The 12,031-nt window shown below is 41.4% G+C and overlaps 1 protein-coding gene across 7 annotated transcripts in view; it reads left to right on the top strand.

The window, feature by feature from the left end:
* The window catches only part of LOC116635089 (serine/threonine-protein kinase Nek10-like), an 87,533-nt gene that overhangs the window by 65,454 nt on the left and 10,048 nt on the right, over positions 1-12,031 (top strand). For all 7 annotated transcript variants that reach the window (XR_004300100.1, XM_032408826.1, XM_032408827.1 and 4 more), the window contains 3 exons: positions 9,599-9,707; positions 11,676-11,728; positions 11,815-11,870. Coding sequence is in view for 6 of the 7 variants with exons in the window: in XM_032408826.1 (XP_032264717.1) it covers positions 9,599-9,707; positions 11,676-11,728; positions 11,815-11,870 (218 nt within the window). In the remaining variant the exon portion in view is untranslated. The remainder of the gene's footprint in view (positions 1-9,598; positions 9,708-11,675; positions 11,729-11,814; positions 11,871-12,031) is intronic.

Raw genomic sequence — 12,031 nt, 5'->3', positions numbered from 1 at the left:
CCTCTGATTTTCTCACCTTTATTTCTGTGGCCATCACCTCAGAAGATTAATAGAAAGTTCTTTTGGTACGATCGCATGTTTTCCTAAGAATAAATGTTATTAAATATCTTTAATTAAAAAATATATTTTAGCCTTTTTAAAGAGAATTCTACTCCAATATTTTATTAGAATGTTCTCCAACAAACCTCTAAATTGAGCTGTGCCACTCTGAACAAGTCGTTTAACCATCTGAAGCTGTGATTTTGATCACCTACGAGGGTGGAATGAACCACTGTTGACCGTTGAACAACATGGGGATTGGGCACTGATCCCCTGCTCCCGCACAGCTGAAAATCTTTTTTTTAAAGATTTATTTATTCATTTTAGAGAGAGAGAGAGAGCATTAGCATACACAAGTTGAGGGAGGAGCGTCTCAAGCAGATCCCCCGCTGAGGGTGGAGCCAGCCTCAGGCCTTGATCTCAAGACCAATGAGATCATGACCTGAGCCACAACCAAGAGTCAGACACTTAACGGACTGAGCCGACCAGGTGCCCTGAAAATCTTTGTATAACTTTTGACTCCCCAAAACCTTAACTACTAGCTGCTTACTATTGACCAGAAGGCTTGCCAATAGCCTAACTAGGGGATTGACACACATTTTGTATGTTATATATTACATACTGTATTCTTTACAATAAAGTGAGCTAGAAATAAGAAGATACTGAGGAAATCATGAGGAGAAAATACATTTATAGTACTGTACTGTAAGAAATCCACATATAAGTGGACCCATGCAGTTCAAAACCGTGCTGCTTAAGGGCCAACTGTATTTCTAAGCTTCTTTCCATCTTTGACATTCTATAATCTCCTAGACCTCAGGTGTTAGTCAATATTTCTATTCACACACACAAAAACTAAATCACAAAGAAGTTAAATCAACCAGACAGAAGGAAAATTATTTATCCCTAATTAGGACCACTTGATGACAGGAAATCCCTTTGTCCTGGCCGGCAGCCATTTCCATAAGCCCTTGGAGGTGGTCACAAGCTCCCCTTCTCCTGTCCCGGAAAGACCTGAGGCCCAAGCAGTTTGGGCCTGCTCCCATTTTTATCTATCATCTATCTATCATCTATCTATCTATCTATCTATCTATCTATCTATCTATCTATCTATTTTATCATCCACTTAAACTTTGAAACAGTCATGTGGCCAATGAACTTTTTCTTTAAAGTTTCTTTCTCCTTTTCATGGATCTAGTCTTAAGCATAAATGTACTCCTTATCCAGGCAGTATGATGGGCTCTTTGGTAAGAAATGCAAACAGTGTGTTTGCTCTGTTGCCTTACCTCCGTGACGTCTGCACCTACACAAACAGGAGATGGGAAAAGAGAGACAGCGGCAGGTAAACAAAACAGAAACCCTACATCATCAGAGATGAAAGAGCACAATTTCTTTCACAGGTTGTGTTGGCAAATCAGGCCAAGAAATAAAGCTCGAGGAGCTCAAAACAAGTGGATGAGACTGTGGATATTTGTTTTATGATATTTACATATTGTACCATGAGTACCAATAAATATGTTTTAGGAAGACAGAGGCTCAAATATCCCATGAAAATATTACATATTGCTAGGTTTTAATATTCTTATTAAAATGATATGCGGAATAATCCAGTTTGTACACAAATTTATTTTGACAGAAACCCCAGCTTTAAGAGATGAAAGTGCCCGCAGCAAGCTGTCCGATGCACAGAGGGGCCTCCAACTCTTCCCCTGAGGCTGATCTTCCACCCGTGCATGTCCTTAAAGCAGATCACTTGCTCTTTTGTTACTGAGGTTTACTGGTTTGCACCCCTTCCTTGCTGTGTTTCTTGTCTCTCCTGATAGAAAAAAGATTCTCTTTTGTTAGAATGGCCCCACCTGCCTTGTTGGCCTTCCCTGTACAGTGGCGGCACCTCTCGGGGCACGTACCTGCTGTCCTTGGTCTGGGGAGTGGAAAGGGATTAATGGCGTGGTAGAGGGCGTTCGGGGAGCCTGGGTGAGGGAACTCAAGGGGGCATAGACTTAGCCTTCTGTTCAGTGTTGTTTGGAGGCAGATTAAATTCTCCTGTGAGGAATGCTATGTTCCCCTTCTCTGATAATTACAAGCTCGTGGTGGTTCATACCATCATGGTGCACAGGCCTCCCCTCCTGCGCACGAAACAGATTTTCTGCCTGGAATATTAACATGCTTCCTATTCTCCACCACTGAACCGAGAGGTCAGCTTCTCCATAAAAATCTCCCTCGATTTTCCCTGTTCAGAATCAATCTCCCCTTTCTCTGTGCTTCAGGCACTTTTTCACTCACATTGTTGTGTTTTAAATAGCTTTTTATCTAGCTTTCATTTCTGTTTCCCCCAAAGGCAGTGAGTGTGTTATATTCATCTTTGATTACCTGCAGTCTTGCACAGTGCCTGGCACATGATAGAGCTCAATGTATGATTGTTGAATATAGAATATATTCTATGTTGATAAATATATTCTGTATAATATAGTCTGTATCGGTTCTATTCTTTATTGATGTGTATAACATATTATATGACATATATTGGCATATATTATATTTATATATTTTTATATGGATATAAAAAGAAGCCCTCCTGCCCTCATCTAAACACAAATGAAAAGAGTCTGTGGCCTCTGTTTTTCCTCCCTTTCTGGTCTAATCTTTTGTTTGTGACAATTTTTGTTCAGAAATGAATTTTTCATCCCCTGTATAATCTCGGTGGAGTGGCCTATTAGCTTTTGACTAACACAGTCACCCACCCCAGGGCTGTGGAAGAAGCAAGCAGTGATAGTTCATAAAATGCATTTGATTTCCACTTCCCCTCTGAAATTTGTCCTGAAATCCAGGGACTCCATGTCTCCAGTTTGAGGAATCATTATGGGATGATTGTGCCTTCTGATGAATGGCCTGAGACCCAGCAGGATATATAGAAGAGTGAAATAATAGAAAAGCTGTTTCCTAAGAAACTAAGCTCTTTATTTATGACTTACCTAAGCTGATCTGCGGTCCAATCTGCTCAACCTTGGCTAAAAATTCGAGGGGAATAAAACATGTGAGTAATTGTATAGTGTTTTGGGAAACTAGGATTTTCGGCATGGGAGAAAGGAGAAACAGAAACAAGATGGAATATATTAATTCAAATTAGAATTGGAAATCCCAGTATGAATGAGTATGAATTCATGATAAATCTTTTTAAAAAATACACGTATTTCCTAATATTTTCACTAAGTTGTCTAGAAACTAAGCAAGCAGCAGTGAGCTCCCTTAGCACCCGTGGAGCCCCGGAGATACAGCTGAGAGCAGGGGCTAAAAGATTAGGTGGTAAGTCTTGACATAGTAGGTCGTGTAGTGAGGATGCCATCAAGGATAGCTGAGGATGTGTCAAAAGGACCTCAGGAACCAACTTAAAGAGGCTCCCACTGGCTATCTATTGAATAATTAGAGCATCAATAAGAATAATAACTGCAATAGATTGAAAGCATTAGCTAAAGTTTACATCTAAGAGTTCATGACAGAAAAAGAAAAGTCCCTCATTGGTTTCCTTTGGAGGATGCTAAGTAACCAACTCATTATTTTGAAAATTATTTACAAAAGGAAAGAATCAAACATTTATTCTGCCGTTGCCTTATGAATTCTATCCCAGGGTAACTAAATTGATGAGGGGAAGTTTCTCATTAAAGTAGTCCTTCAGCTAATAAGAACCAGAGGAATAAAAATCGTCGCCATTCTGCAGCCTCTAATAACGGATCTAGACATCATCCCCAGGGGCTTGCTAATGTCACAAAAAGAGGGGCAGCCAGACGTTATATGCCTCCTGATGGACGTGCAGTACCATCTATGAAGTATATTCGCTAAAGGCTTGGATCTGCATCCGAGGAAGCCTCTATATTGGAAGTGGGCAGACTGTGGTTTTTGGAAACAAAGTTACTGGAACACAACCACTTGCCTTCACTCACAGTATTGCCTATGGTCGCATTCACCTTCTAGGCACAGTTGAGTGGCCGTGACAGAGACAACACGGCCTGTAAATCTCTCAGTATTTCCTATCTGACCCTTTACCGAAGAAGTTTACCAACCCTGCTCTACCTCTAGCTACGCACCTGTAGCAGACACATGGGTCGAGAGAACATGTGCAATGACCCCATGGGGATAAGCAGGCAATCCAGACTGGGGAATTCTATAGGAAAAATGACACATTCTTAAATAAAGAAATTACAAGGAAAGGCGAGCACTTCTCTTTGGTTCCTAATCTCTATACTTCAACTCAGCTTGGCAAGGGCAAGCTTACCTTATTCAGGAGCTGGCAGTCTCTTTAATTCCTAACTCCAGGTTTCGGGCTCTTTTCCAGTTAGCAGATTGCTCCTCTCCTCATGCTTTCATTAATGTCTTTTGATGCACATCATAATTACGCCTTATATTTGCCTAGCCCTTGTCAGGGCCCCATGGAGGCATCATAAATCAGCAGTGCCCAGCACCAACCTGTTTGGACCGAGTGGAGAAGTTCCTAGAGCAGGGCTGTCCTGCCCAGCAGGGTCAGGCCACTACTATTCATCTTCTCCCTGGATACCACCTTCAGTGTCTGAACGGAGGTCCTGGGAGGATGAGCTTGTGGTTGTAAATAGCATAGAACAGTGGTTTTCCAGCCGATGTTTAGTTTTGGAATTCTTTGTTAGAAAGACGGTCTTTGGTGGAAATGTAAACGGCTCAGCAGCAAGGCTGCTTCCGGGGGAAGTAGGGGTGAAAGTGGGGATGCGATGTGCATCACATGGACACGGATGATGGACCATCCCTGTGAAGGTGCCCATGCATACGTGTGTGGGTGCTTACGTATCGGAGAAAAGTGAGTATAAATACTGGACATGTCTGTTAACAAAGTGGCCTATAAAAAACTAATAAAAAAGAAAGGAGCTCGAGGTTAGAAAAGATGAAAAATAAGACAATATATTATGTCTTAACGTGTTAGAACTCAGTCGAACAGAACAGGAAAATCTAAAGGAAAAAAGATCAGAGGACTGGTGAGTGACGTGTGATGTGGCACGTTAAAAATTTTCTCACTTCTGGCACCTAATTTCATTTACGCTGTTTCATTTCTTTTCTACCTCAACTGATTAGATTGCAAACAATTGGTGTAGTTGTTCTGCAGCAAAGATAGCCTTATTTTATGACATGGAAGAGAAGATACAGTTTGGGGAATTTAATGAAGATTACAGTTTTTGTTTCTCATTTAGGTTTGGCCTAAAAAGTACTAGATTCTCAGTTGAACGATGAAGTGCTAAAATTGCTCAATACTTGCTCAAAATCAGTGAGTTTTGGGGGAGAGGGGTAGTAACAGTGATGCAGTCTGTTCTCTTTAATATTTGCTTGGCTTTAGTTCAAAAGTGTGTACGGTCATTTGCTCTTTAGAACTGTAGATGTTTATTCAGAGCAGGGGAGCCCTTTGATGTCAGTTCAGAAGGAGGGTCTTAAGCATTCTTCCAAAGAGAACATATATGCCAAAGATGGGAGTACCCCTCTAAGCTGAATGTTTGCGAGGCAGGAGAGGGCCCACAAGGCACTGGCCCACCGCAGGGATTGCTGCTCCGAACCGTTCTGTGGTAGCATCCATATTCCCTCTATGGGCTGAGCCTTTTCTTGCCTATCTGGTGTGTCCAGAGTTGGATTCACCACCTTCTTCTTCCTTCCTATGTCTGCATTGCTATCACGGCAGGCACGTTTTCCGTCTGCTCAGTCTTTAAACCTTGCAGTCATGTTCTGCTGCTCCACGTTATTTCTTTTGTCCCATAAGTCATTAACACCTGAGCATCTTCTTCATGTAGGCGGTTTTGCTTGCCCTTTGATGTTATAGCCCTGGGTTACAGCCCTGGTTCTGCCACTTACTAGCTATGATCCTTGAGCAAATCCCTTTTCAGTGTCCCCATCTGTAAACCTGAGATAATGCTTACCTTAGAGGTAGTTATAGGAACCAAACAGAACATCCAATGTGTCTAGAATGTTTAAGTACTCAATACGTGGCTGTAGGAGCTCCTGGGAGGGTACTCGATCTTCCTCTTGGCTACCACCTAGTCCAAGGTCTTAGAACTTCTCTCTGACGTTAGTGTCATAGCTGCTTTGCTGACCTCCCTGTTCTCCAATTCTCCAATCCATCTTGCCAGACCGAGTTTCTAAACACCGGCTTTTTTTTTTTTTTTTTAGCATACCAAAAAACCTTAGAAGCCTCCAGTTTCCTGCCCCACAGTTTAAACCCTGACATCCAGCTTTCTAGGCCCGCATTATTCACAGGAGCCTCCTCTGGTCTGCATCCACCCTGACATCCCCAGCCCCATGCAGACTGTTGTCAGAGTGATCTTTCAAAACGGGAATCTGACCGTGTCGCACACGCACCCACACAGACACACAGAAAGCTGTTCAGGGGCTCGAAGTATAAACTGCCATATCGTCCCCACAGTATTCCCGGTCCCTTTTGGTCCAAGCCCGGCCCACCTCTCATACCTCTCTTGTTCTTTGTGGTCTCATACTAGCCACAGGTACCGTCGGTCCACCATGCAGCCTCCTCCTGAGTCTTTGCAAATGCTTGTATTCCTGCTTTTCAAGATCTTCCCTCTCCATCCTTGACTCATTCTTTCAGCTCTCAGCGTTAAGTGTCATTTTTTCAGGAAAGCCGTTCCTGTCTAAGTTAAACCTGCCCGTTACCTCCTAGAACCACAGGCCCATCCTTCAATGCATTCAGCACAGTTGCAATTTCACATATATTCAGGTTGATATTTCACAGCTATATTCCTCCTTAATTAGGCAATAAGCTCCAAGAGTACAATTTTTGGCCACCATTGGTTCTTTTCATTGTTTAGATCTGTGCGTGGCACACAAAGAGTTGATAAAAAAATCCCAGCTGAATTAGTGAACAGCATTTGTCTTCCTCTCAATCTAGATCCCCACACCTCTATAACATGGACTTATATCATATCCCTTTCATCACCTTGCTACTGGTAGGCAGTGCCCGGGCTTTGCCCCCAAGTTCCACTCACCTGCAATGTCTCTTTCACTTCCTTGCATCCACCCAAATCCACCCTTCAAGGCTCGGCTCCAGTGTTTCTGCTACAGAGCTTCTGAAAATCATGCTAGTCTTCATGAAGCATGCTTATTTTTGGAAGCTTAGAACTCCCCACCTCATTTTACACTTCAGTGTTTATTCTCCCTCTTGTTCATTCACATTAGCCTATTTTCCCAGGCAAATAGCAAGCCACATCATTGCTGTGTCCTCCCTGGTGCCCAGCATGCTGCTGATAAGCTGGATGGATCATTGGTATATGTGATTCAGTAGTTTTCATCTGTTTTGCAAAACCTGCTCAGAGCATGACATAGGCTAAGGGGCAAAAAAGATGTGCTGAAAGAATATGTATGTCAAAAAATGGAACTGCAAGAAGAAGTTCTGAGAAGTTTCTGGAATAAAAATAAATGTATCTGGGATTCAAACACAAGACCAATGAATTTTAGTCCTTGCCTTCATCCATGAGCCCATCCCTCTGAGGATTTGCAGTTCTTAGCCTGAAGGAGACTGTAATGGAAGAAGCACTGGCATCCTCAACCACTCTTCTCTTCAAGGTGTGAATCAATAAGGACTTGTCCTTGTCTTCGTAAAATGGCTATCTTGACCTCCTAGCTCACAATTCACACACTTCACTGTGCAGCTTTAAACACCTTCCTGTCTGTGAACGAGTTAGGATTCCAAGGTGTTTACTTAATAATTAAGTTGACTTAACTAAGCTTTCCATAATTAGGAGGAGCATTTCAGGCAGCCAAATTACTCCTATGCTCAACCACATGAAAAACAATCCCATCTGAAGTCATTTGGAAGGCAATACCAGGAAATCATTTTCAGCATTACAAGACATATTAAGAAGCCTAGTTGGAGCAACCTACTAGCTTGGCTGTGAGAAATACAGAGTGCTTAGGCCTACCTCTGTGGCATCCTAATAGCACTGATGAGAATGTTATTAAGGCGTGTGACTATCAGATCCTCCTGCCCTGCAATGTGTTGCGATCTTACGATCTTGTCATTTTACAGATGGGATATTAGTTTTATCAGTTGTCATTGAAGTAAGGAAAATAAATTTTCAAGAATAAAAAAGGATGGAACTATAGTTTTTTCCTAGAGTGTAGTTTTTGTTGGCAACATGGAGACTGGAAAACACAGAAATAATTTGTATTAGTAGTGTCCAAAGTACACAGATGGAATAATGATCAATTGCTTATAGAAAATGTTCTTATTAAGGTATAAAATGCAGAATGCATCCAGTGAGGTCCCTGTACAGCTCCGTGGACTTCTATGTACATATTCCCCTGGGTGACCACCACCCACATCACTAGGTAGAACATTTCCAGTACTGAAGAAGGCTCCTGCCTGCCTTTTCCTAGTCAGATCCCACCCCCTGCCACAACATAATCATTATCTTAATCTTCATCGCCGTTGGTTAGTTTTGTCTGCTTGTGAAAGTGCCTATATGTGAAGGTATATGTTGCATCTTCTTTGGTGTTTTTGGCTTCTTTTGCTCAACATTCATTCATTCATGTTGCTGTTTTTTGTGCTTTGCAGAATCCCATTGGATAAGCACACCACAATCTATCTATTCTTCTGTCTGTAGACATTTGGGTTTTCTCCAGTTTTGAGTCAGAAGTCCTCATTTCTCTTGTGTGTATACCTTAGAGTGGGATTACAAGGTCATACGGTAGACATATGTTGTTGAATCTTAATGAATACTGCCAGTTTTCTCAAGTGATTGAACAATGGTGTATTTTAATTCATGAGCAGAGTATGTGAATCCAAGGTGACTGCCAGTGCATAGTCAAAACTGTGCCATTTGTTTTTGGTTTATTAATAAGAATTGGCATTTTAAAAGTATGTTATATTAACATAGGCATGAAAACTTGACCAGCCCAAGTGCTGGTTGGAATTAAAAGTAAAAAAAGGTTGAAAAATGTTTATAGCCTAAAATTCCACTGAAAAAATTCAGCTTTGTGGGAGAGCATCAAACAGTTGGAACCTTAATAGACTTTCATTTAGTGAATTACTCTCTCCTTTAGAGTGTTGGGGATTAATGTTTGGAGATTAAAATTAAGAATAGTAATTTAGAAAAATATATTAAGAAACTTGTTTGCCTCGGTCAAACAAGAAGGCATTGTTTAAAGGAGATACACAAAAAACAATGATGATGTGGGCTAAGCATATTGTTCTGTTGAATAATTAGGTTTATTCCTCATATGCCTGATACAAAGAACATTTTGATGTCCCAAGCCTATGCCGTTATTTTTCTATCCATTTTTATCTTGCTCTCATAAAGCCATTAAGTGCAGAGTTGTTTTTGTTTTTTCGTGTGACCAGGGAATTGTCTACCTTGCTTTCACTATAATTTGCCTGCCTCCAATTTAGAAGTTCTTTTGAAAAGAAGATGTGCCTTTCCTATTTACAAGAGATTGAAAACCACAAGGACTAAATTCTCCATGCCGAGACAGAGGGAAAGAGGTCTCCTGTCATTTGCTTCTGACTATAGAATAACATGTGGCTTTGCCTTTTCTGTTCCAGTTATCTCAGGGATCTCCAGAACCGATTGAGCCCAACTTTTTCACAGCAGATTACCATTCATTACGTCATTCATCAGCTGGAAACAGCCTGTCCCCAGATGACCTGACAGGTAATGGTCTTCACCACAGAAAGTCTGGCTTTCACAAAGAAATATATTGTTTGGATCAACAGCTATCCTTAAAAGATTATCTTCAATTTAAAAGAAAAATAGAGCTTATTTTGATTATCTATGGCAATAGTTGGAAGGGATATACAGTACGAATATAGAAATTCCCTACGAGATTCATCGTACCCTGTTGTGGCAGCTTCTTTGATCATTTATTAATGCCATAAGCAAACAGCAGACTCTGTGTGGGTGAATTATATTTCCTTTTATTTCTTCTTATCTGATGATGGGAAATCAAATGCCCAAAAGCATCCAGGGAGATAAAAAGCAGAAATGAAGAGTTTGAATATTGAAAATGGAGAACATTTGAAACTTACCTGAAGAATCCACATCAGACATATTTAATTTGTTTTTCTTTTTTGCATAAATCTCACGTAGGGAGGCTATGTAGCATAGGGATTAAAGGTGCAGATTCACAAAACCTGGATGCCTAAACTTGAATCTCAGCTCCAGCATTTAGTAGTTGACCTTGGGCAAATTATTTGACCTCTTGAACCCCAGTTTCCTTGCCTATAATATGGGGGTAAACGTGGCACTTGCTCCATAGGTTATAATGAGGATCAGTGTAAACATACAAGAAGTGCTTGACCATTAGTAGGGGTTCCGCATATTGTAACACTTCTCATGATAACTGAACTCTCAGAAGAGGTTTTCAAGCTACTGTGAGGTTTCAGAGATCCTAAATAATTTTCAAATCCCTATAAACTATAGTTACATCACTCAGTGGCATGGTTAGAAATGATGGTTAAAGGGAGACTCGCCATCCCCTCACTCAGTTTAGGTAAATCATTTCATGTATTAATTCTCAACCTTTCCCTACATCTTGGACTCCTGGGATAAAGCCAACCTGTAGGCAGAGTTACTTTTAAAATAGTCTCTGAGAAACCCATAAGATCAAGATGAACTGCCACCTAAGTCTAAAGTGTTTTGCTTTGAAAAGCACCCCCAGGGCAGGTCAGTCAGTCTGTAGGCCAGACTTCTTACAGTAGTGATTCTGATGAAACCAAGAGCTCTGGTGGAAATCTCAGAGCGGCCTGAGAGGGAGCAGACAGACATCCAGGGCATCCTGGGGTGAAGCAGGCGAGTCCCATCCCAGCAGGCTGGCCACAGGCTCACACGGCAGACTCTGCAGGCACTTTGGGGAACACCTTGGCCCAGAGCTTTGAAGAGGAGCTGCCAGGACTCATCAGCCTCATGCCTCCCCTCCACTTCAACCCATGCCCTCTTGTCTCTCCTAAGTGGAGGGGGCTCCTGGGCCTCCCTGCATGCACCAGTGTTGATGGAGTGCAGTGGAAGCTGGCCAACATTGCTTTGGGCGGCACTCGGTTGGGTGAGGTGCTAGTCTATCATCCTTCGAGCACCCATCCAAGAAAGTATCACCTCCTGGCACTAAGTGCACTTTATTTCCCTCTAGCAGTCACATGAAAGGACCAGGTCTTCATTGTCTTTCCCTGTCTATTTCTGCCTCCCTCTAAGAGTTCATTTTCTTTCTAGCACATATTTACTGGTTTTGCTTGTAGCTTAAGGAGAGTGTTTTAATCAGAAAACATCAGGTCATTTGTGCTGGGAATACTCCTCACCTGTCCTTAGTGTTCACAGACATGGGCGCACATGTGTGCGTGCACACACATGCCTCTCTAACTTAATTGCCCAATTTATACCCTGAGAAATGCCCCCAAATCTTTGTGTATTATTTTGTGATGGCCACCCCCAAAGCAGCCAGTTATTAAAGGAAGAGAAACAGAGTTTGAATATTCAAAGCAAGATCATTTGGAATGTGCTTAGAAGTACTCCTCTTCATCATGACTCAATTGACCCTGTTTTCACTACCGCTGAGTTGTAATTGTCAACAAAGTCCCACTAAGAAAATGTGAACCAAAGGTCACACTTGCCATAACCTATCTATTTCAGGTTTACATACCAGCTCTGATTTGGAGGAGGGAATAACATATGAGCAGATGCAGGTGAGGTTTTTGCAATGCCTTGAACAATTTTATTTTGTTGCTTTTAATTCAGTATTAACCTGAATTCCTTTTTTTTTCTACTTCAGACTGTGATTGAAGAAGTCCTAGAGGAAAGTGGTTATTACAACTTTACATCTAACAGGTGAAATCTAGAGTTTTCTTTTAAATGTGAAAGGTCAATTGAGATCATTGGATGTTAGATCTGATTATCCTGGATTCCAGAGATTTTTTTCCCTACTTTTATTTTAAATACTTTTGTAAAATATCTTGGCTTAGACTAGATACAACCATGGGTAGAATGTG

The sequence above is a fragment of the Phoca vitulina genome, unplaced genomic scaffold, assembly GCF_004348235.1.
Source record: "Phoca vitulina isolate PV1807 unplaced genomic scaffold, GSC_HSeal_1.0 scaffold10, whole genome shotgun sequence".
Classification (NCBI taxonomy): domain Eukaryota; kingdom Metazoa; phylum Chordata; class Mammalia; order Carnivora; family Phocidae; genus Phoca; species Phoca vitulina.
Note: the sequence above shows the minus strand (reverse complement) of the source record. Positions and strands in the feature narration are given on the sequence as shown.